The sequence below is a fragment of the Cucurbita pepo genome, chromosome 19, assembly GCF_057944985.1.
Source record: "Cucurbita pepo subsp. pepo isolate OVF chromosome 19, ASM5794498v1, whole genome shotgun sequence".
Taxonomy (NCBI): Eukaryota; Viridiplantae; Streptophyta; class Magnoliopsida; order Cucurbitales; family Cucurbitaceae; genus Cucurbita; species Cucurbita pepo.
Window position 1 is genome coordinate 8,687,924 of NC_141816.1, and position 20,940 is coordinate 8,708,863.

Below are 20,940 nucleotides of genomic sequence, written 5' to 3' on the forward strand. Positions count from 1 at the left end.
TCCTTCGAACAGAGAGTCGCATTAGGAGTAAGTATAGAGTGTGAGAGTGGTCCATTAACAAAGAACAGAGAACCTGTAAAAAAAAAAGTCTAACAAGTTAGTCCCTCAACTTTAGTTTATAACAATTCAATCCTCTCGTAATCTTTCTCTGATGAGATTTTTTAAGCAAGGATGATAAAATACTAAGAAATCTTTCAATAAATTGCTGTAAATTAAGAGTTATTGAGATTACTGGAGGCAGCCAGAAGCAGTGGGGTTCCCTGCAAGCAGGCGGCGCCGTAGGGCCAAATCCATAACTCCACACACCAACAACATCAATACCAGCTTGATATCTGGTCCACCAGTACAGCACCCTACTCGGCTACTCCTACTTCACCACCTTTATTTCTCTCTAAACATCACGTCCAGCCAAAAGATCCAAGGCAAACAGGTTTTATAAAGATAATGATCAGTATGGAAACGCTAAGGTTTCACTCAAGAAATCAGTGATGATCATCACTATAAGAACTCAATTCCAAAGCTTAAATTTCAAAAATCCATGGAGGTTTCACATAAATATATATCAGTACTTCAGGAAGACAAAAAAGGTGCATCAAGAGTCACATATATGTGTATATGTAATGGCTGATGACAGCAACTGGAAGACCAGAAGCTCTTCAAAAATTTGGGGGAGAGGGGGGGGAGGAGGGGGGAGAGTGGTCCTCCCAAGGCTCAAGCGGCCGAGGTGCCATTTCAATCTTCAAGCTCGATAATCTTTACTACTGATGCATCACCAACTTTCTGGCAAACCACTACGCGGTCATGTGCCTTAATGATTCCTGTTAACTTTCCATGATCTAGAGCAGCCTTCAGAACTGACTCATTTGTTGCATTGTTAGAGTCCGCCTACAAAGCAAGAAAAGTAATCAGTTTATTAATACAATAGTACGATCATCTGATCAAAATGCTGATCTAGCACGACTTGTTATCCAAGAAGTTCAGCACTGATTTTATATTTAACAGGAGTTCATCATAACTCGCAAATCAATGGTAATTCTGCCAATATCCTCAGCAAGAAAAATAATTAGAATTTCAGCTAAAAACGTCTCACAGCACTGAGACAAACACAATCACATAATAACATGTACAAAAAGCAGCCTTTATGGAGGGCAGACATACGATATGCCACTTCTAAGGCCATTGAGGGATCGGAAAGCGAAGAAGAAAAGGGGTTTCTTGCGCAAGCCCGACTATGAGAAAGACTATGACAAGGTGGGTTGATCTTATATAGATGTAAGGTTTCAGCTTGAAAAACCATAGAAATAGTTATAGTTACCAACTAATAGGTTGAATCTCAACCATTATTAATTTATTTATGAACATGTTTTACGTTATAAGTTTTATATAATTATTATTCTACACTATCGTATAATTTGTAATATATTACATAGTACATATTTAAATTTAACAAAAGTAAACTAAGTTTACAACATGAATTCTGTATTTATCAAAGTTTTATCTTTATTTATGTAATTCTGCCTTTCAAAATTTGTATACAGTGAACATAAATAATGTTATTTTCAGAGTTATACCTAATTGAATCACATAATTTAAAAGAAAAAACATGTAAAAATAATTTAAAAGAAAAAACATGTAAAAAGGTGGATTTTAGAAAAAGAATTTGTCAAGGATGGTTGGGAGAGGAGTCCCACATTTAGTAATTAAGGGGTTGATCATGGATTTATAAGTAAGGAATAGAACTCCATTTGTATGAGACCTTTTGGAGAAACCAAAAACAAAACCATGAGAGTTTATGCTCAAAGTGAACAATATCATACCATTGTAGAGGTTCGTGATTTCTAACATAATTTTCGACAAAGAAGACAATGGCAGGTTGGACTTCGTTAATAGAAAGACTCGGGACCAGGAAAAGACAATGTGCTGTGGAAACTTGACCCCCTTGAGCGAATTCACCTAAAAGTCTGCCTTTTTTAACCTCACAGAACCTAGGCCTTCTTTGAATTCCCCTTATCAACTATATTTGGAAATTCATATTCCTAGAAAGGTGAACGTTTAGCTTTGGTCCTTAACTCATAGGGGCGTTAGTAATCACGATGGAATGCAGAAAAAATGCGGAGGATGGTTGATGTTTCTGTCATTGTGCTGCTTGTGTTTCAACAGTGAAGAATCTTTGAATCATATTTTGCTACACTGTCAGTTTGTGTCGAAAGGCTGGGCTTTTTTCCTAAAGTTGTTTGTTTGGGCTTCCTGATTTTTTCACCCTCGCGTGCGGATGATTGGCTAGAGGTTCTTAATGGGGGATGGTTTAAAGGCCTGGCCAGATTGTTATGATGCTACACAGTTTGTGCACTTTGGTGGGGCTGTTGGTGGAAGAGAAATCACAGGACTTTTGAAGTTAAGTTTGTTATGTATCTCAGCTTCTGGGTGGTGCTAAAGAAGCAGCAAAGTCTTTTGTACTTATCCCCTCTTCATAATCCTTCAAGATTGGAAGGTTTTCTTGTGAGTAGATCCTTTTGGAGATGGTTATCTCTTTCCCTGCCCCTAGGCTGTCCTTTTGTTTCTTTCTCCATACATGTTTTCAGGTTTCTTATTACAAAAATAATACAAACCTGAATGGCTACATTCCACCACATCCAAACGTATGCCCAAAACATAACTCATTTTGGAGAAGAAAACACGGGGCCCCATAAACTATCAACAAAGACGTTCCTCATCTTTGAAATCAGCCATGTAATCTAACCAACCTAAGATCATTAAACTAAATATAATAAAGCAATATAAATCCTTTGGAAATTGAATAGAAAGAGTATAACTCACTAGGTGTTGAGGATCGGCGAGAACAGGGAAAAGACCTCTGCTTATTAATGATTGTCGAGCCTGAAATTGAAGAATCAGTTTCGATTTCAGCACTTGGTTAATAAAAACAATAATAATAATCACTATCAATGAGTGTAACTATCATTTGATTATCAATGATCGCTCCTACAACATGGTAACGATTTTTCCAAAGTATTGGAAGCTTTTAATTAGATGGGTTTGAGCATTTTGTAGCTTAGTTTGAGTGTTTTTTTTTTTTTTTTTTTTGTCTTCATATGCACGATTTTGAGTTGGGCATTTCTTTGACATGATTTAAACCTTTTTATGATTTATAGTTAGCTCATTAGAAATTCCTGATTTAGTTTTGAGGAGGTATTCATGCTGACACTTATTCAAGTTTAAGGTTCAAAGGGATGAAGGTTAAAATGGACTCACCCACCTAAGGTTACAAGTGAAAATTGATCTTTTCACTCAAAAGAATTGTAGTTGGAATTTAAAAGGCCGAGATATAGGTATAGGAAATTCATCTAACACTTTAAAGATAACAGATAAAACAAAAAATCCACAAGTACACAATTTGTGTGATAAGAACAAGAGAGAAAATACTTGAAAGGAAGGTTCTTGTGGTAAAACTTTAAAACATGTTTGGACTGATAAGAATTATAGGTATAGACGTGGAGGTCGGATAGGAACCTTGTTTAGTAATATAACGAAGGCCGTATAAAATTTTATAAATAGAGTGCTTGCGTATTTAGTAGTTATTATCTTTTGCAGTAGTATTAGCAGTACTTTCTTTGCATGAAGGAATCTTAAAAGACTGTTAACAGTTGCAAAACAATATGCATACCTCAAATGCTCCACTCAGACTCCACTTTAATTGATTTGTTTGCAGCCTTGGAATGACAACAGATATAACAGGCATCGTTGGCCTATACTTTGCAATTAATCTGCACATTAAGACAACTTGTTTAAAGCTCCAAAAATTTATGGTATTAGTTCAAAATTAGAAAGCAAATAACATGACTATTGAATTCAACAATATCAGATATACAATAATCTGTCCATGAACAAACCTAGCAGCCCTTCCAGTTGAAGTAAAGCATATAATCACGGAAGCCTTCACTTTAATGGCTGCCCTAACCTAAATAAAAAAAGGGTCAAACTGTCGATTAAGAAACTCAATTTCAGAATGTAACAGAAATTGAACCAAAAAAAGAGAGCGAAAATATAACAGAAAATTGGAATGATATATGTTTCTCAAAAATTAAAGCTGGAATACGAAGTAATACAGCTGTGGAGGCAATAGATTCTAAGTGTGACATTGGCTCCCCGGTACGCTTGACTGCCTTCTTGAAATAAAAGTCTTGATTGAAAACCTTCTCCGACTGCATTTAACAAAAACAAAGAAATATGAATAGAGTTTATGCACTAGGCTCCAATTTCACATCCATTCATTTTAACTGCAAGCTATCACCAATTAATCACCCAATATCTGATGGCTGAGAGCAATTAAAATGATATTAGAAGCTAAGATCCATATCAGAAACAGCCTTGTCAGATGAATCAAACTAAAAATAATAATGTTCTTATTCTTTCATTTTCAGTTTAGACAAAAAAGTTGTTTTGGGAAACGCTTTTTCAAGGGCTGAGAATGAAGTAGCTATTTAGAGTCCAGCCATAGATCCGCTGGAAAGGCAAAAATAAGCCAAACAGTGAAAAAGTTCATGATGTAAGGTACTCTAGCTTCAGCTTTTTTTGTTCCCACCTGGTAGTATGTGAATGGTTGATCAGTAGGCTGGGAAAGTGGCCTGTATTGAAGCTGTTCTTTTGGAAATTAATTTGTGGCTTTTAAGTAGTGCTTGCCTGGATTCATTCTCTTCTAAACTTCAGGGCTGAATAGTTTTTATGGTTTTTATTTTATCCTTTGGGTTGAGTGTTGAGTTTTTCTGTAGTTATTTGTTTTTATGGTTGGGCTGTTTCAATTATCCCAGAGGAAGTTATGTAACTTCCTTAGTGATTTTTTTTTTTCATTTTATTAACGAAAATTTTCTAGTTTCATAGTAAAAGAAATCAAGTTCATAATGTAAGAAATATGTTTAGAGTGAAATCTAAGAGTTGTTATAATAAATTTGGAGAAACTCTGGGGCAATGTCAAGCTTCTAGCTTCAATTTGGTGAACGTTTCCAACTCACGAGCCCCCTAGGTCACAGGGGTTTAGATTTTCCCCCCCTCCCCTTGTACTTAACATAGTATCCAAGAGAAGTTTTAGTTCATTTTCCTTTCGGTTTTCTTTTCGGTTATAGGAAACTTGCCAAAAAGAATTAACGGAGTTGCAAAAGAATGCAGTCCTAAATGGTAATTTTAATGGAAGTATGCATCATTATTTAGTATCATGCTTTTCTTTGGGCATAAATAGCCTCCATTTTTAGAGATATTCGTATTCCTCTATTTTACTTGTAATTTTGTCCTTTGTAGGGAGGGCTTTGTGTTTTTTTCATGCATGGTTGTTCCATTTCCTTTTATGGGCCCTTCTACTCCTTTTAATGCACTTGTGACCTCACATTAAATGTTCATTCATCTACCAGATGAAAGTTATCTTTCATTACTTCATAAAAAAAAATGAAAAATACCTATACTACATAAAGCTTAGATTCAAAAACTCCGTTTCTTTCTCATACACACAAAAAGATTACCTCAGCGCATATTCTACGAACAGTTGAAATGGTTTCTACTGGATATAATCCACGCAATGTCTCAGCCCCAAGAAGAATTGCATCACTTCCTACACACATTAGAATAAAGGTTCTGAGACATATTATACAAATGATTTTACCCTGGTCAGGAAAGAAAATAGGAACCATGAGATAAATAAAATAATACAATTGGACGTGAAATATATCCCAATTTCAAAGATGCAAACCACATCTTCAGCATTTGTGATTATGGATATCTGTGGCTTTAAAAAGTGCAGATGAATTTCAGAAAACCATGACTTAAAAAGTCCCCCATAGCTTCAGTCTTTAAGCAACAGAAATTTATATAACTATTGAATGACGCACCATCAAGTACAGCATTGGCAACATCAGTAGCTTCTGCACGTGTAGGTCTCAAGTTGCTAGTCATGCTGTCTACCACACGAGTCAAAACAGCGGGCTTTCCAGCCATATTACATCTATGAAGGGCAGTTTTCTGAAACAAGAATACCTGAACAAAAAAAAGTCAATCAGTGCAAAAAACCAAAGAAAAAAAAAGAAACAAAAAGCCCATGAGGAAGTTCGGATCCAGCCGCTTAGCGGGGGGGCTGGACATTGGTACTATCAGGGCCAAAAGCATTTTCTGTAAAAACAAAAATGTGAACTGAATTATACTAATCCAGAAACGTTTTAAAGTTGGGGGGGATTAGTCCAAATGTAGATCTGCATCTGAGCAAGAGGTTTTGGTCATGCATGGAGGAGGTGGATCTATGGGTGCCATTCCAGTGCCATTATTTTCATTTTTCTAAATGAGAAGCCTAGAGGAAACCCTTCTATATAGTGCCCTTTCCATCTCCACATGAAAAGGAAATCCTCTAGTGCAACCTACTCAGTTGGTAGAGCATCTTGTTACGTGCGCACTAACAGAGAAACCGGCAGAGAGGAAAGCCCAAAATCAAGAAAACTAAATCTAAAATTATGCCATCCTTGGAAGAAGTATGCAAAAGTTATTTGGCTCAATGCTCTTAAATCCCTTTAGAAGAATGTGAGGATTATAAGGTTATTCTAAGGGGTAGAAACCTCTTTTTTGGATCACTGCTGATTGGCTTTCTTGCGACCATGAAGTGTCCTCCAAGAATACCAATTGGGGCGGTTATTTTATAACCCCTCTTCTTAGTTCTTACAAAGAAAAGAAGGATACTAATGTAAATGTTTCTTAATACACCTCCCCCAATAGAGGAGGAGAGGGAGAGAGACTACCACTGCCTACTTTATGGAAAACAACGATAAGTACGAGAATAGCCATATTCTTTTCATTAGAACACCGTTCAAACAAAACTATCCCTTAGTTAATTAGCATGCATAGAAACTAACCTTCTCAGGAGGAAGATCTAACCCCAAATTGCCACGAGCAAGAATAATACCATCTGCTTCTTGTAGTATCTCATCAAAATGGGTTAATCCCTAAGGAAGGGAACACAAAAGTATGCATGCATCTAAATTAGTACCATTGTACGTTGACATATTAAGAAAACAGTCTTACTAACAAAGAATATGAGTGAAGAGTGAGCTAACAACGACCGACCTCAACGCTTTCAATCTTCGCAAAGATTTGAGTTTGGCTAAGGTTGCCTAGCTTAGAAAGAAATTGTCGAGCCTGCATAAAAATATATTTTAGCATTCTATTATCCTCTATCGTAATAATCAACATAACCGAATCTCTCATGGTCAATTATTTGTTTAAATTGAAGATTCAATGCAAGGAAATAATACTTGGCGAACATCCTCCGCTTGTCTAGCATGTGAGAGAGAGAGGAAGTCAATCTTGTTTTTTACTCCCCACGTCGCTATAATCTAAAATCACCAAATAACCAATAAAACAATTATCAGCAAAAATTGATATGGTTACCGAAGCTAATTGGAAGCAATCAGTCTTAAGGGACATAACAAACAGGAAATCAAAGAACCAACCTCCTTATCTTTGTCAGTAAGTGTTGGAAGATCAATGCGAATTTCAGCTGCATGCAAAGTGTACATTGTTCCAACCAACGTGGCAGAGTTCTTTACCAAGCAAAGAACATCATCTCCTTTCACTTCGGAGACCTGATAAATCCCAAACAGACGTACTTCAGTATAACATCTTTTACCATGATTTCATACTAATTTGAAATATAGTTAAATTGGGCGTAGATCATTTGAACATTTACTTAAAATTTCTCTATCATCGTCACAGCATTCAATATACCTATCATCCACGCCCAAAATATACAAACACAAGAAAACAAGCAAAGAAATTATTGATGATCCCAAACAATATGCTCTGTTACCTCCAGCCAGACAGAAGTTGTTTCACTTCCAGTGAAGAGGTACTGACCAAGAAATAGGGTGTCTCCTTTCTTAACGACCTACAAGACAATATCAAGCTTAGAATTATGGTAACCAACGCAGTGTCGGAAAAACACTAACATTTTATAAAGTTTGACTTTGCAAATATATTGTTTGAATAAATTCAAGGATATTAAAAGCACAGCCTCTTATCAATGGTTAATGAAAAACTCATATTTGTCTGTCAGATGTTCCAAAAATTATATATTTGTCTCCATAAGATGCAATCAACAATCTGGATCTTGAGCATCAATAAATGAACAATCAGTAGTATTTCCCAACCTTTGAAAGTCCATTATAACTTATAGGCAGCACCTCCGAAGACGCCTCTATTTCTTGATTGGGTGTCAAAACAACCAACTCATCTTCCTTAAGAGAGATAGATTTCTCATTTCTGTTTACAACCAGGATCTCAGGACCCACTGTATCCAGCATAACCTGAAAAAAGCAGAAGAATTCTCATTGTCTCTTTCAGAATACTTGCAGATAGAAATTTGAGAACAATATCTTACATATTCTTTGGCCACATTGTCTCACGCATTAAAGAATATTGATTTGCCTAAGTTACTCCCATGAATGGGAAAGTTCAAATGATAAAATATATACCCAAACAAGTGAAAGAACAAGTTAAACACGAACATACAGCGCAAAGTTTGTTGGTGTTCTTAACAGCCGCCTTCAAATTGTCCAAAGTTTCTTGATGGTAATCAGGACTGCCCCATGAAAAGTCGAACCGAGCAACTGCCACAACATGAAAAAAAAATAATGATCAATAAAAGTTGAACAGGCTCAGGATCAATTTAAACAAACAATGAGGAAATATATCGCACAAAAACGCATCAACCGCAAGAAAAAAGAAAGTCGCTAACGAAGCCAGCCATACCAGACATTCCAGCCCTTAGACAGGCAGAAATAACTTCGACAGATCGGGACTTAGGGCCCAAAGTACCAACAATCTTCGTCATTGTCGGCAAGACGCTCTGGAAGACAATAGACAACAACACAAAAAAGAAATCAGCTGATTAAACTCGAAACAAAAGATCAACGCGCATCAAATGCACACAATACAAATCAAAGAAAATTCACGACAGAAATAGTAACAATGTAACTTCTAATTCAAGGATCGAAGTGAAATCAAGGTAATAAGGGCTCAAATCTGGAAACAGTAACAAAACTAGACGAAAAAACACTGAAAGGAAACAAGACTTACATCCTTTGAAGGCTCCAAAATGGAAGCCATCCTAATCGGTTCCTCAAGAAGCAAGTGATTCGAAGGCATTTCGTTAAACTGTAAGTACCACTTCCTCCAGACTCCAAAGAAGCGAACAATTTGAGAGATGAATGTAGATTCAGAAGGATGGTTAATATATTCCTTGGAAATCAAGCTACTTTTCGTTATCTGACCTGGATATGCAGGAAAAGCAAAACCAGGTTCTGCAGCGGGAGAATCAAAACCAGAGGAAGAACATTCCAGTCTTCAAATTCCCGAAACTGGCGAGATTTTGGTCAATGCATGCACTCGAAATGACGATTTACCGACGATTATGCTTTGTTTCATAAAACAAAAAGGTCCCACCTAACTTCTCTTGTTTTTTTTCTCTATAAAGTCCCACAACAAATTTTTCAGCTCACAAAAATAAAATAAAAATAATATTATTTTATTAGATTCTATTTTTATTTTTTAAAACCTTTTCAATAATTATATAACAAATGATAACTTTTTTCTTTTTTCCTTTTTCAAGAGGACGTAAAGTACCAATTTAATAATTTAAAGCGTCTTTTATAAATTGGTTTTTAGAAAGAAAAAAAATGTTTAATAATAAAAAGCTATTAGCAAAAAAAAAAATATTGATTTTTATATAGAAATAGAGTATTAAGAGATTTTGGAGTTTGTTTTTTTTTTTAAAAAAAGGTAAAGTATAAGAATAAAAATAATTATAGAAATGGTTAAAATAAATTAAAATTGGGGAACCCATTGGTTTTTAATAACTATTGGAGCCCATTGTTTTTGGTTGCAAAACAAAAAAAAAAAAGATTAAAAAAGGAAGGTAATGTAAATCACTTTTGTTTTCTTTAATAAATACTTTTTTTGAAACTTGAAATTTGAATTTTGCTGAATTTGTTGGTGAATAAAAAATACCCACTTAATTGATATATAATAATATTAAAATCTATTAGTGTGTTTTTTCAAGGAATAATAGAAAAAACATAAAATTAAATTAGGGATTGATATTTTCAATGAACAAATTTATTGATTTGTTAATTAGAATAGTTCAAAACTTTATATTTTCATTTAAAATATTTATATTGGTAAATAGTAATTGGCATTATATATATATATATATATATATATATATATATATTAATTGTAATTGTTATTGGAATTAAAAAATTAAGACATTATAATTCTAAAAAAAACAAAAATGTGTCACTTTCATTGGTGTAAGAAGAAACGCATGCAGGAGGAAGACAAAAGGCGAGATTGAGCGGGAAGAGGACGTGAATCACGTGACACACGTGACACCACATTCATCCATCCGTACAGTACGCTGCGTTTTGGACTGCGACAAAAACTGTGATGGAACGAACACCACATTTTGGTCGGTGCGATATAAATAAATAAAATTCTAACCATTTTTTTTATTTATTTATGAATTTTAATAAAATTATTAATGTTTAATTTAATTTTTTTCATATATTTTTTTGGTCACATGTCATTGAATTAGTAAATAAATTGTACAAAACTAATGCAAGGGGCAACCAATTCAGGGAATAGAAAATTCTTGGGAGTTTAATTTATTAAATTAACTGGAAACAAATCAGAAAAAGCCTCCCCCCCCCCTCCAACAACAGCAAATAGGAATATGATCAAAAACTAGAAATATCACAACAGCTCCTCTGCTGCTTCTGCTGCTTCTGCTGCTGCTGCTGCTACAAATGGCAATAGCAAATAGAAATAAAACTAAGCGAATTGGGATTTTTACCATGAACTCACCATGGCTTCTAATCGGGAAAGTCAAAAAATAGGTGTTTTATGAGTGTCATTTTACACTTTTTCCACTTTCATCATATCTCCTCAATCAATCTCCAAAAACCATGTATAGTAATACCTAATGGTCGTGGTGACAGCACCAGAATTACGGTCAATCAAAATTTTTATCTGGAAAGGCAAGGCTATTTCGTTTGTTCGTTCAATCTTCAAGCTCGATGATCTTCACCACAGATGCATCCCCGACCTTCTGGCACACGACAACTCGGTCGTGTGGCTTGATCACTCCATATGCTTTGCCATGATCCAGAGCAACCTTTAGAACTGACTCGTTTGTTGCGCTAGTCGACTCCGCCTACAAATTACCATTTTAATACAAGTGGCACTGCGTTATCATATGTATGATTTGATATGGTTCAAATGTTTTTTTTTTTAAAAAAAAAATCTGAAGAACATGATACTATTTGACTTTCTTTGCTTCCAGTGCTTACTGATGTACCAGAAGATGAATAATTCAAAAGAAAATAATTAGAAAAATGATTATTGTCCTTTTTGACTTTCAATGAAGACTGACGTGCTAGAACTCTACCAATATGCACATACACATGGGCAAATTTCCCTTTCCCGTGTGTGCGTCTATTTGATTATTTATAACAAACTAAATACGAGGTTGGTAATAACTATTTAGGAGGGTTACAGCAGATCATAGAAATGAATTCTAACTTCTAAAACTGAAGGGACCAAAATTCTAAACTTTTTGAATATCATAGGAGCCAAATTTTTATTGAAAAAAACAAAGCAGGCATGGCTATGGTATAGACCAAAAAACAAACCCTTATGAATATTTTGGAAGTCCTCAGTAAAAGGATCAGTAATGAGATTAGCGGATTCTGATATAATTCACTCTTCATCAACAAATCAAAGCAAAATGGAAAATGGAACTTACAGGATGTCGTGGATCAGCAAGCATGGGGAAGAGGCCTCTTACTATCAATGACTGCCTAGCCTGAAATAGATCAAGACCAAATTACACATTGTCAAAGACAGAAACTACCAGCATTTAGTGTGAACACGAATTGCACGAAGTGCATACGGTGAAGGATGATATTTAATCTGACTAATCTGACCGCAGCATTTAGTATTTATCTAAACGAATACCTAACTTCTTATTGAAGATTAATACTCACCTCTAAAACAGAGAATTATATAATCACCTCATACACAAACTTCGCTAATGAATTTCAGATAGTACACAATTTAAATGCATTGTCAACAAGTTCAATATCATAACTACTAATTCCTTCTCGGCAATCTGATTAATTATTTTTCTTCTTTCGAAAAAGCACAAGAAAAAGAAGGCACAGTAGCAAAAGACAGCATTGTACAATCACTAGTAGCTAGAACTGAGGCAAAATGCATAAAAGGACTCCCTTTACTAAATCACCCACCCCAAGTGTAGAAATTTTTTATTTGTTAAAATATTCGTGTACGAAGCTCTCAATGAGACAAAAACAGTATAGAAAATTGCCCAACATGTTATCAGAAATACCTCAAATGCACCACTAAAGCTCCACCTCAACTGATTTGTCTTCAGCCTAGGAATGACTACAGATATAACTGGCATCGTGGGCCTATATTTAGCAATTAATCTGCATATTCATACAGCAAGTTTAGACATCTATGAAATAAATAGCTGCAAATTTTTTAAGAGAATTTCAGCTTGTTTGAAGACCAAAACTGGAGTCCGAACCCCAATACCTTGCAGCTCTTCCAGATGAAGTGAAGCAAATAATAACTGAAGCCTTCACCTTAATGGCAGCCCTAACCTAAAAACAGAATAAACCTATTGCACATGAAACCCACAGTAGAACTACAACAATTATAAAAATGATTGCTACTAAAACAATTGAAAATAAAAAAAATACAGTAACCAGAATAATGAGCCAGTACCGCTGAGGAAGCAATGGACTCCAAGTGCGTCATAGGTTCACCAACAAATTTGACAGTCTTCTTGAAATACAAATCTTGATTGAACACCTTCTCGGACTGCATTTTTTAAGGAAACAAGAGCACCCAGGGGGTATAAATATAAACACTTAAAAAGAAAAGGGAATCAACATTATAGACGGTGATAAATCCACACAGCCTTCAAGTTTATAACGACTCTTTATAAGCTTATAATGCCATTGAACATTAGGTCTAGCAGACAAAGGTCAAATGTGACATGCATCTCTCTTCTAAACAGTTAAAATAATGACTGAATCGTAGGGAATATACGTCAAGAAGAGGAAATACTAAAGCTGAAAAGAACAAATACTATGAGTATGAAGATCGACAGCTAGAATAGGATGGTTACAAATCTCATGATTGGCTAATACGCTCACCAGTCATAAGTTAGAAGATTGAGGCAAACAAGTCCTATTTCTTCTTAACTAGGAAAACAAATCATTCTATAACCAACTTTCATTGGAACATGGGATATAATCGACACCACAAAAAATAAAAAATTAACGACGTGAAAGTTGAGAAAATAAAAAAAATCTTGATAGAAACAGATCTCAACGAAGCCAACATGTAACTAATAACAGAGAGTATTTGTATATATAAAGAGAGAGAGAGAGAGATGGACAGGGAGCATTTACCTCGGCACAAATCCTACCAACAGTTGAAATCGTCTCTACGGGATACTGTCCACGCAAAGTCTCAGCACCCAGAAGAATTGCATCACTTCCTGCATCCATGAGAATAGTTTAACCAAAGCAGATGTGAATCGTAAAATGACCGAGTTAAATGGAAAAGTCATGGTACATCCATAACTTAAGCTGTTAACCAACAATTTCAGAAAAAGGCTATGTATCATCCGTCTTTAACACAATATACTTTCTCATTATTATTGCAAAACTTACCATCAAGGACAGCATTTGCAACATCAGTAGCTTCTGCACGAGTAGGCCTTAAATTGTTGGTCATACTGTCCACGACCCGAGTAACCACAGCAGGCTTTCCAGCCATGTTACACTTGTAAAGGGCAGCCTTTTGAAATAAAAACACCTACAATAAATGGAGAAGTGATCAGAAAAAAGCCTACCTTGAGATTTAGATCCTTATCATCACAACAAGAAGAAAATTATAATTGAACCAAGACCATTAATGAGGGGAATATTATAATACATTCAACCACATGAATTTGGAGTTTCAAAGACGACCGTGGCTTAATGGCAATGGCTTCATTCCTCGTCCTATCAAACTTGTGTAGGCACTAATTTTCCATTGCAGATGACAGTTAACATTTTTCTAACTAGTTTGATAGAGTTAAATTTAAGACCCGGTGAAAAATCAAAGGGAAAATCATATAATTAGCTTGTGAATAAAATAATAGAATTTTCCAACAGATATATCAGTACAGCATCATTTCCCAGTTGTCCTCTCATATACGAGAAGTAAACAGTTTCAATTCTCTTCCCATTCAAACAAGTATCAAGTCTCAAACACAAGCATCAGCTCAAAAATGCAAGCAGAATGAAAAGATCCAGAAAAAATAGATACAAGTAATTGGTGGAAATTAACTTGACATTGCAGCTAGACTAAATTTAGAGATTGTACTCAAGGAAACTAACCTTCTCGGGTGGGAGATCTATACCCAAATTCCCACGTGAAAGAATAATACCATCTGCTTCGCATAGAATCTCATCAAAATGGGTTAACCCCTAAAAATAGGATCACAGAAATAGCAATGTCTAAGTCAGCATTAGTATAGCTGCCCCCCCCCCAAAAAAAAAAAAAAAACTAAATATGACTTACCTCAACAGTTTCAATTTTGGCAAAGATTTGGGTTTGGCTAAGGTCACCTAATTTAGAAAGGAATTCACGAGCCTGTATAACAATATAAAAACCGTCTGACTCAAATAATCTAGAAAAAAGAAGGTGGGAGAGAGCTCAGTGTAAAGAAATATACTTGTCGAACATCTTCTGCATGTCTGGTATATGACAATGAGAGGAAATCAATTTTGTTTTGCACACCCCAACTAGAGATAACCTGAAATTAACAGTGCAATACACGATATTAAGTACCAATATGTAGCAATGGAGCCCCCAAGGAAAATGACAATATGTAAATCAGAAAGCTCCCCCACCTCCTTATCCTTATCCGTAAGTGTCGGATGGTTAATATGAATTTGAGAGCCATGTAAAGTGAACAGTGATCCAGACAGTGTGGCAGAGTTCTTAACTATACAAACAACATCATCGCCTTTGACTTCAGAAACCTGATCAAATTTCCAGCAAAAACACGGTCATGTACAAATTCATATCTTTGGCATGATATTCTTCTGCAACAAACACTATTATGACTTTATGTGGTAAGCTATAATTTCCTGATTTGAAATCATCCAGATAAGAAGTACAATTTCAAATCACACACAAATGAAATGGAGCTACTATCTGGAAGACCCGTAGTTTTAACATGCAACCACAAACCAACTAAATGAGGGAAAGAATTGGTAACAGATACTAGAAGGTTTTACTCACCTCCATCCATACAGAAGTCGATTCACTTCCAGTGAAAAGGTATTGACCCACAAAAATGGTGTCTCCTTTCTTTACAGCCTACAAGAGACAAAGTAAAGAATTGTTATCTGACAAAGATAACTAATATCAATGGTAGTTGAATAGTCAAATTAGAAGCTTCATAACGCTTTCACAATTACGTGCTAGAAGCAGTCAGTAAAGTTAGAAAGATAACCAAATTGATGTTAAATGAGACATGTTTGACTTAAATTAGATTAATTTCTTAAGCATATTTGTAACTTGAAACAAACATTTCAGCAAGACTTTTCTCACACTAAAGAAGGATTGTTCTAATACTTAAATACATTTATCAGCATCCATATCATAACTTCGTTGTTTTACAATATTAGACTAGCATTTTAAATAACCATGGGTGTACAGCCATAACGAAACTAGTACGAGTAAGATATTCAGAATCGAGAAACCACATAAGCATAAATATTCTCGGTGACTACAAACAAGACTAAGAATGAGTGACTTCGAAGGCTTCAAAGTTCATTACTAGCTTTTTCTGACAAATGGATCAACCCATGGTAATTTAGTAGGACCTAATCAAAAGTTCATACATTGTTAACCAACAGGACATCATCAAACCTGAAGATTTGTTTATGAGAGGCTATTTCCGGTTACGGATCACAATGATGTCAAGAGAACACGACAAACTTTCAACAGCTAGTCCAACTAACATGGCCAAACTAACCAAAATCAAATTCATTATTACTTTGCCCATGGGACAGCCATCATGAAAATAACAACAATATGAAGTTCCATACCTGTGAAAGTCCAGTAAAGTTAATAGGCAAGAGCTCCGAAGTTGCCTCAAGCTCTTGATTGGGCGTTAGGACAACTACGGCATCTTCCTTTAGTGAAATAGACTTCTCAGTTTTATTCAGTACTTGCAACTCAGGGCCCACAGTATCCAGCATAACCTGAAAAGAGCAGAAGGCACGTAGAACACTAGGCATTAAATAGGTGAGGCGGAAATAATATTACATCAGTAGAATTTATTCTCGGATCTAACTGCAAAACTATCTCCTTTCAAAAAATAACGCCTCCTCATAACTCATACCAGATAAGTAAAGTATTAAACAATAACAGAGGAAAAAACAAACTTCATACACAAAATCCTTAACCAATAAGTAATCCAACAATATGACAACACAAATACATAGCAGAGTCTACATATATAGATAATCTCAAATGACAATCACATACAGCGCAAAGCTTCTTCGTGATCTTCACGGCCGCCTTCAAATTCTCCAAAGTCTCCTGATGATATTCGGAGTCACCCCAAGAAAAGTCGAAACGAGCAACTATCACGAAGAAACCAAAAGCTCTTAGGAACAAAAAATATCAAAATATGATACAGAATGGAAACGAGAAAATAACAACAATAAGTATACCCGACATTCCAGCCTTCAAACAACCAGATATCAACTCAACAGATCGAGACCTTGGACCAAGAGTCCCAACGATCTTCGTCATAGCAGGAAAGAAACTCTGAACAACAATTATCAATAAACAAACAAATCGTCAACCAAATAAAATACACAAAACGAGAACGATGGTTCCACAAGTGCAAAGAACATTAATACACCAAAAAATGAACAAAACAATCAACAACAAATCACAAGACATATTCATAATCGAATAAAACAGCTTCATAGATCGAAGATGAATGAGAGGGACACTTACAGCCTTGGATGGTTCGAGGATGGAAGCCATGCGAATAGGCTCCTCGAGAAGCAAGTGATTGGAATGCATCTTGGATGATGAGTGCAATCGGAGGCGAGTGAGAAGAACTTGAAAATGGGAATTGAAATCGGAGGAAGATGAATATGAAGAGAAGGAAATGAATCAGAAATGGAAGGAATGGATCCTTATGAGACACTTTCTATCTCTGACTCCGAGAGCGGAATAAGAGAAAACCTGGTTCTGCGCTTCAACCAGAAACTGTAACTAAAAGTGCAATTATATTTTTCGCCCTCCCTGCTTCTTCGGGTTTGAGGGTAAAATTGTAAATATGCATGCTAAAGTTATATTGATTAAAATATTCACTAAATTAATAAAATTATCTCAAAAATACCTTTACACTTTTAATAATAAAAATACAAAATACCGTATTTTTAAATATAAATTATTAATACTTTATTTCAAAAATATCAATAATATATATATATATATATATGTATATATAATAAATAAATTATGACCCTAAACGCTAAACTTGCAATTTTTACCTTTAGTTCAGCTTTTGCTAATTTTAACAAAAAGAAAAGTATTAATTTCAATAAAATAACACATACCATATATAAAATAATAAAATATGATTTCTTGAGTAACAAGTTAAATATAATAAAATACTATTACACAAGATATTTCTTTATTTATTATTATTTTTTTACCGAAGACAAACTGAGCCCACTGTAAAGTAAATCGCTTTCCAGTTGACTTTCCTCGTAATTCGCATTCAAAGTTACCCACCGTAAGAAAATTTTACGCCCACAGATTTCCTTTTTTATTTTTGCTTTCACATCCTCCAATTTTATTAAATACAAAAATATCCTCAACTTTTTCTCTTACCATTTTAACCTCATCTTAACTAGCGACCAGATTAAAATTATATTTAAACCATAAAACCCAAAATTGTAATTTGTAGAAAAATAAACAAATAATCGCTAAAAAGACGGAGTTATTGGGGAGGACGGCGGCGAGAAATTGACGAGTTTAAAAGTGATCGGAGCCGAGGAATACGTGTCGTGATTCGTGGAAATGATTATGGCGTCAAAATGCCGCACAAAATCAACTGCCCTTGCCCAATGCCGGTCAACCCTGCCCTTTGAAATGTTTAATTTAAAAAAGAATATATAATTTTTTTTGTTTAAATTTAGTAAATGTGTATAGTCTCGACCATAATCTATTAAAACTGTTATTGGGCTTTGGGCTTTTTCCAACTTTCTCCGGATCCAAAGCCCAAAGCCCAATGACATTTGGAAAATATTTTATTAGGTACATTCAACCCGTCAATTCGACAACTCAAACCAACCCAACCTGGGTTGGGTTGGGTTGGATTAACATTTGAGGTAGGGTTGGATTCATTGTTCTGAACCCGAACTGAATTGGTTCGGTTTCGAGTTCATGGGCAAAACCTTCGAGTTGACAAATAAAAATATATTAAATATATTAAGATTTCTTCCGTATTAATGAGTTTGACAAAGTGGTACTCAGTCCCGTCCAAGGACACTCACTTTTTTATTACTTTGTTTTTAGTAAAATATTTTTATATATTTTTTATTTTTGTTATATACATGAACTAATCATTTTTACGGTGATGTATATTTATATTTTTGTTACTTTAACTAATTCTCAAGAAATGTCGGTACTTAATTGTTTTTAGTTTTACAACAATGTTAAACTATGTTAATATGTTACAATTTTCGTTTTTTTTTTTTTTGTCAGTAATTATTAATTAGATTTTGTTTATTAGTGAACTTTTAATATATTTTATTTGTATCTGAATAATTATAAAATGTGGATAAATAAAACTTAAAAAAAATTGACAACCAACCCGAAAGTAGAGGGTTGGGTTGGGTCAAAAAAATTCTCCAACCCGATCCAAACCGGACCATGTATAAACTATATATTTTTGAGGTCAAAACTAGCTGCCCTGCCCTGCCCTGATGCCAGAAAGGTAAAGCTTCGGCTGCCCGAACCTGTTTATTTTTTATTTTATTTATTTAATAAATTGACCACCGTTCAAATATATGTGGCCATGTTTTTCTTCCACATTTCCCTTTTTTTCTTTAATCAATATATATTAAAATAAATACAGCTAATTTCTTTCTTTACCAATAAGGTCAAAACTTTGAAATTGTTAGTCCTTTTTTCGCCTTCAATTTCAAAATATTAAATAATTCTTAAAGTCATTTTCTCATTTAATAAAATAAAATCCTGATTTTAACGCTTAATCATTCAAATGTCATTTTCTTTTTCTTTTTAATAATAACATATTTAATTTACTCCTTTAAATAAATTTTTAAATTTTAAATTTTGACGTTAAAAAAAACATCTAATTAATATTAAAAAAAAAAAGCATTTAATTTAATTTTCAGTTAGGTTTCGAGTCCGTTTAAATTGGACCATATGATGTGGCATCAATCACTCAACTACTCTCTTTAAAACCCAATTAAGACCGTCCAATCACCAAGATCTAAAATAAAAGGCTGTAAGTTTTCGAGACCCCCTTTATATTCTTTTAATTAAATTTAGCCCCCACATTCATTGAGGTCGTGGTCGGATAAAATTACAAAAAAGGGCCTCGTTTTTTCTTTATTTCAAATGACACCCAGTTTCCAATCGTTGACTCTCCAATAAAGTTAATATTTAATAATTTACAACCTTTTTTTTTCACTTTGTGCTTTGGGAATCCAGTTCAAAGCAAGAATGCTCTAGATTTTGCCTTCTTTTTACACCATTCATGAACCCACCTGGCTCGTACGAATGTGAATGACATGTGTTATCATATTAAGTATGGTGTAATATCTTAATAAAATTAATAAAACTCGCTATTGACGAGTTAGATATTTTTACGGGCTTTATCTATATGGTGACGATTATTTATTTAATATAATGATCATAAAACGCGTATATATAGTTCGAGTCTGATAAAACGCGTATATTAGTGTTTTAAATAAGTCTAAGCTTCCTTTTTTTTAATAATGATTTATGAATAATTAACATTTTCTAAATATATTGGACCAAAAGGGTATTGTGGGTATTTTAGATTATTTTATTTTTTTGATAAAGATTTATGTGGGGGAGACTTTAATAAATTAATTACTAAAAATATGTTTTTTTAGATTTTATAATGTGTTAAATTATTAAACTTTGAAAACAATCTTCCAAACACCTTCTTATTTGTCGTATTCAAACTTTAATTATATTAATATATTTGAAATGTTTTTTTTTCTTTTTTTTTCTTTTTTCAGTTTTTTGTTTAAATTTATATTTTAAATAAATAATTGGAAAAAAGAAAAAAAAAATGGTGAATATTATATAAAGAAATAAATAAAGTGTGGAGAGCCTAAAAAGAAAATAATAGTTTGTTGAGAATTAGGTACGGAGTCTTTATTCAACAGGGAACATTCATTCCATTATATATATATATATTCTCCAATATATTATTTAATTAATAAAAAAAATATCTTATTTTAATTTGTTTTTTCCGAAGGAGTTTAATGGAATTTCACCTCTCTCTCTCTATTGCCCTACCACATTCACGTTTTAATTATTATATTTCCAATATATTTATTTATTTATTAAATCAACAATTTTCAAAGACACTTCCAAGTAATAAAAAACGTGTTTAAATAAATTAATTTCTAGATCTTTTCTAAAAGTGAGATCTTTTCATGACTATGGTTTGTTTATTTTTTAAAAATATTTTTTATGCTCTCGTTTGTCTTATTATCCTAACGATCGATGAGTTAA

At 34.0% G+C, this 20,940-nt stretch overlaps 2 protein-coding genes across 2 annotated transcripts; both read right to left on the reverse strand.

Annotated features, from left to right (window-relative positions):
- Positions 1-501: 501 nt before the first annotated feature.
- Positions 502-9,444, reverse strand: LOC111782045 (pyruvate kinase 2, cytosolic). Its single transcript, XM_087120172.1, has 16 exons — positions 9,106-9,444; positions 8,779-8,875; positions 8,539-8,636; positions 8,178-8,333; positions 7,838-7,915; positions 7,482-7,613; positions 7,284-7,364; positions 7,096-7,167; positions 6,885-6,974; positions 5,877-6,021; positions 5,511-5,599; positions 4,107-4,202; positions 3,891-3,958; positions 3,665-3,764; positions 2,818-2,877; positions 502-885 (listed from the first exon to the last, which is right to left on the reverse strand). The coding sequence occupies exons 1-16, from the start codon at positions 9,172-9,174 to the stop codon at positions 733-735; spliced, it is 1,584 nt and encodes a 527-aa protein (XP_086976298.1). The 5' UTR covers positions 9,175-9,444; the 3' UTR covers positions 502-732.
- Positions 9,445-10,668: 1,224 nt separating this feature from the next.
- On the reverse strand, positions 10,669-17,408 carry LOC111781948 (pyruvate kinase 1, cytosolic). Its single transcript, XM_023662693.2, has 16 exons — positions 17,146-17,408; positions 16,854-16,950; positions 16,666-16,763; positions 16,224-16,379; positions 15,412-15,489; positions 15,018-15,149; positions 14,840-14,920; positions 14,686-14,757; positions 14,502-14,591; positions 13,791-13,935; positions 13,527-13,615; positions 12,835-12,930; positions 12,643-12,710; positions 12,434-12,533; positions 11,831-11,890; positions 10,669-11,239 (listed from the first exon to the last, which is right to left on the reverse strand). Exons 1-16 carry the CDS (start codon positions 17,212-17,214, stop codon positions 11,087-11,089), a joined length of 1,584 nt encoding a protein of 527 aa, XP_023518461.2. The 5' UTR covers positions 17,215-17,408; the 3' UTR covers positions 10,669-11,086.
- Positions 17,409-20,940: the final 3,532 nt, after the last annotated feature.

Bases quoted from the DNA above. Each gene is read 5' to 3' on its own strand.
- LOC111782045 (XM_087120172.1), bottom strand. From the start codon at position 9,174: ATGCCTTCGAATCACTTGCTTCTTGAGGAACCGATTAGGATGGCTTCC. The intron at 7,614-7,837 runs GTAACAGAGCAT...GGGATTTATCAG, and splicing joins CAACTTCTGTCTGGCTGGAG to GTCTCCGAAGTGAAAGGAGA. The intron at 7,365-7,481 runs GTTGGTTCTTTG...TGGTGATTTTAG, and splicing joins TTACTGACAAAGATAAGGAG to ATTATAGCGACGTGGGGAGT.
- LOC111781948 (XM_023662693.2), bottom strand. From the start codon at position 17,214: ATGCATTCCAATCACTTGCTTCTCGAGGAGCCTATTCGCATGGCTTCC. The intron at 16,764-16,853 runs GTATACTTATTG...TCTTCGTGATAG, and splicing joins TTTGAAGGCTGGAATGTCGG to TTGCTCGTTTCGACTTTTCT. The intron at 13,936-14,501 runs GTTAGTTTCCTT...CATTTATTGTAG, and splicing joins TAGATCTCCCACCCGAGAAG to GTGTTTTTATTTCAAAAGGC.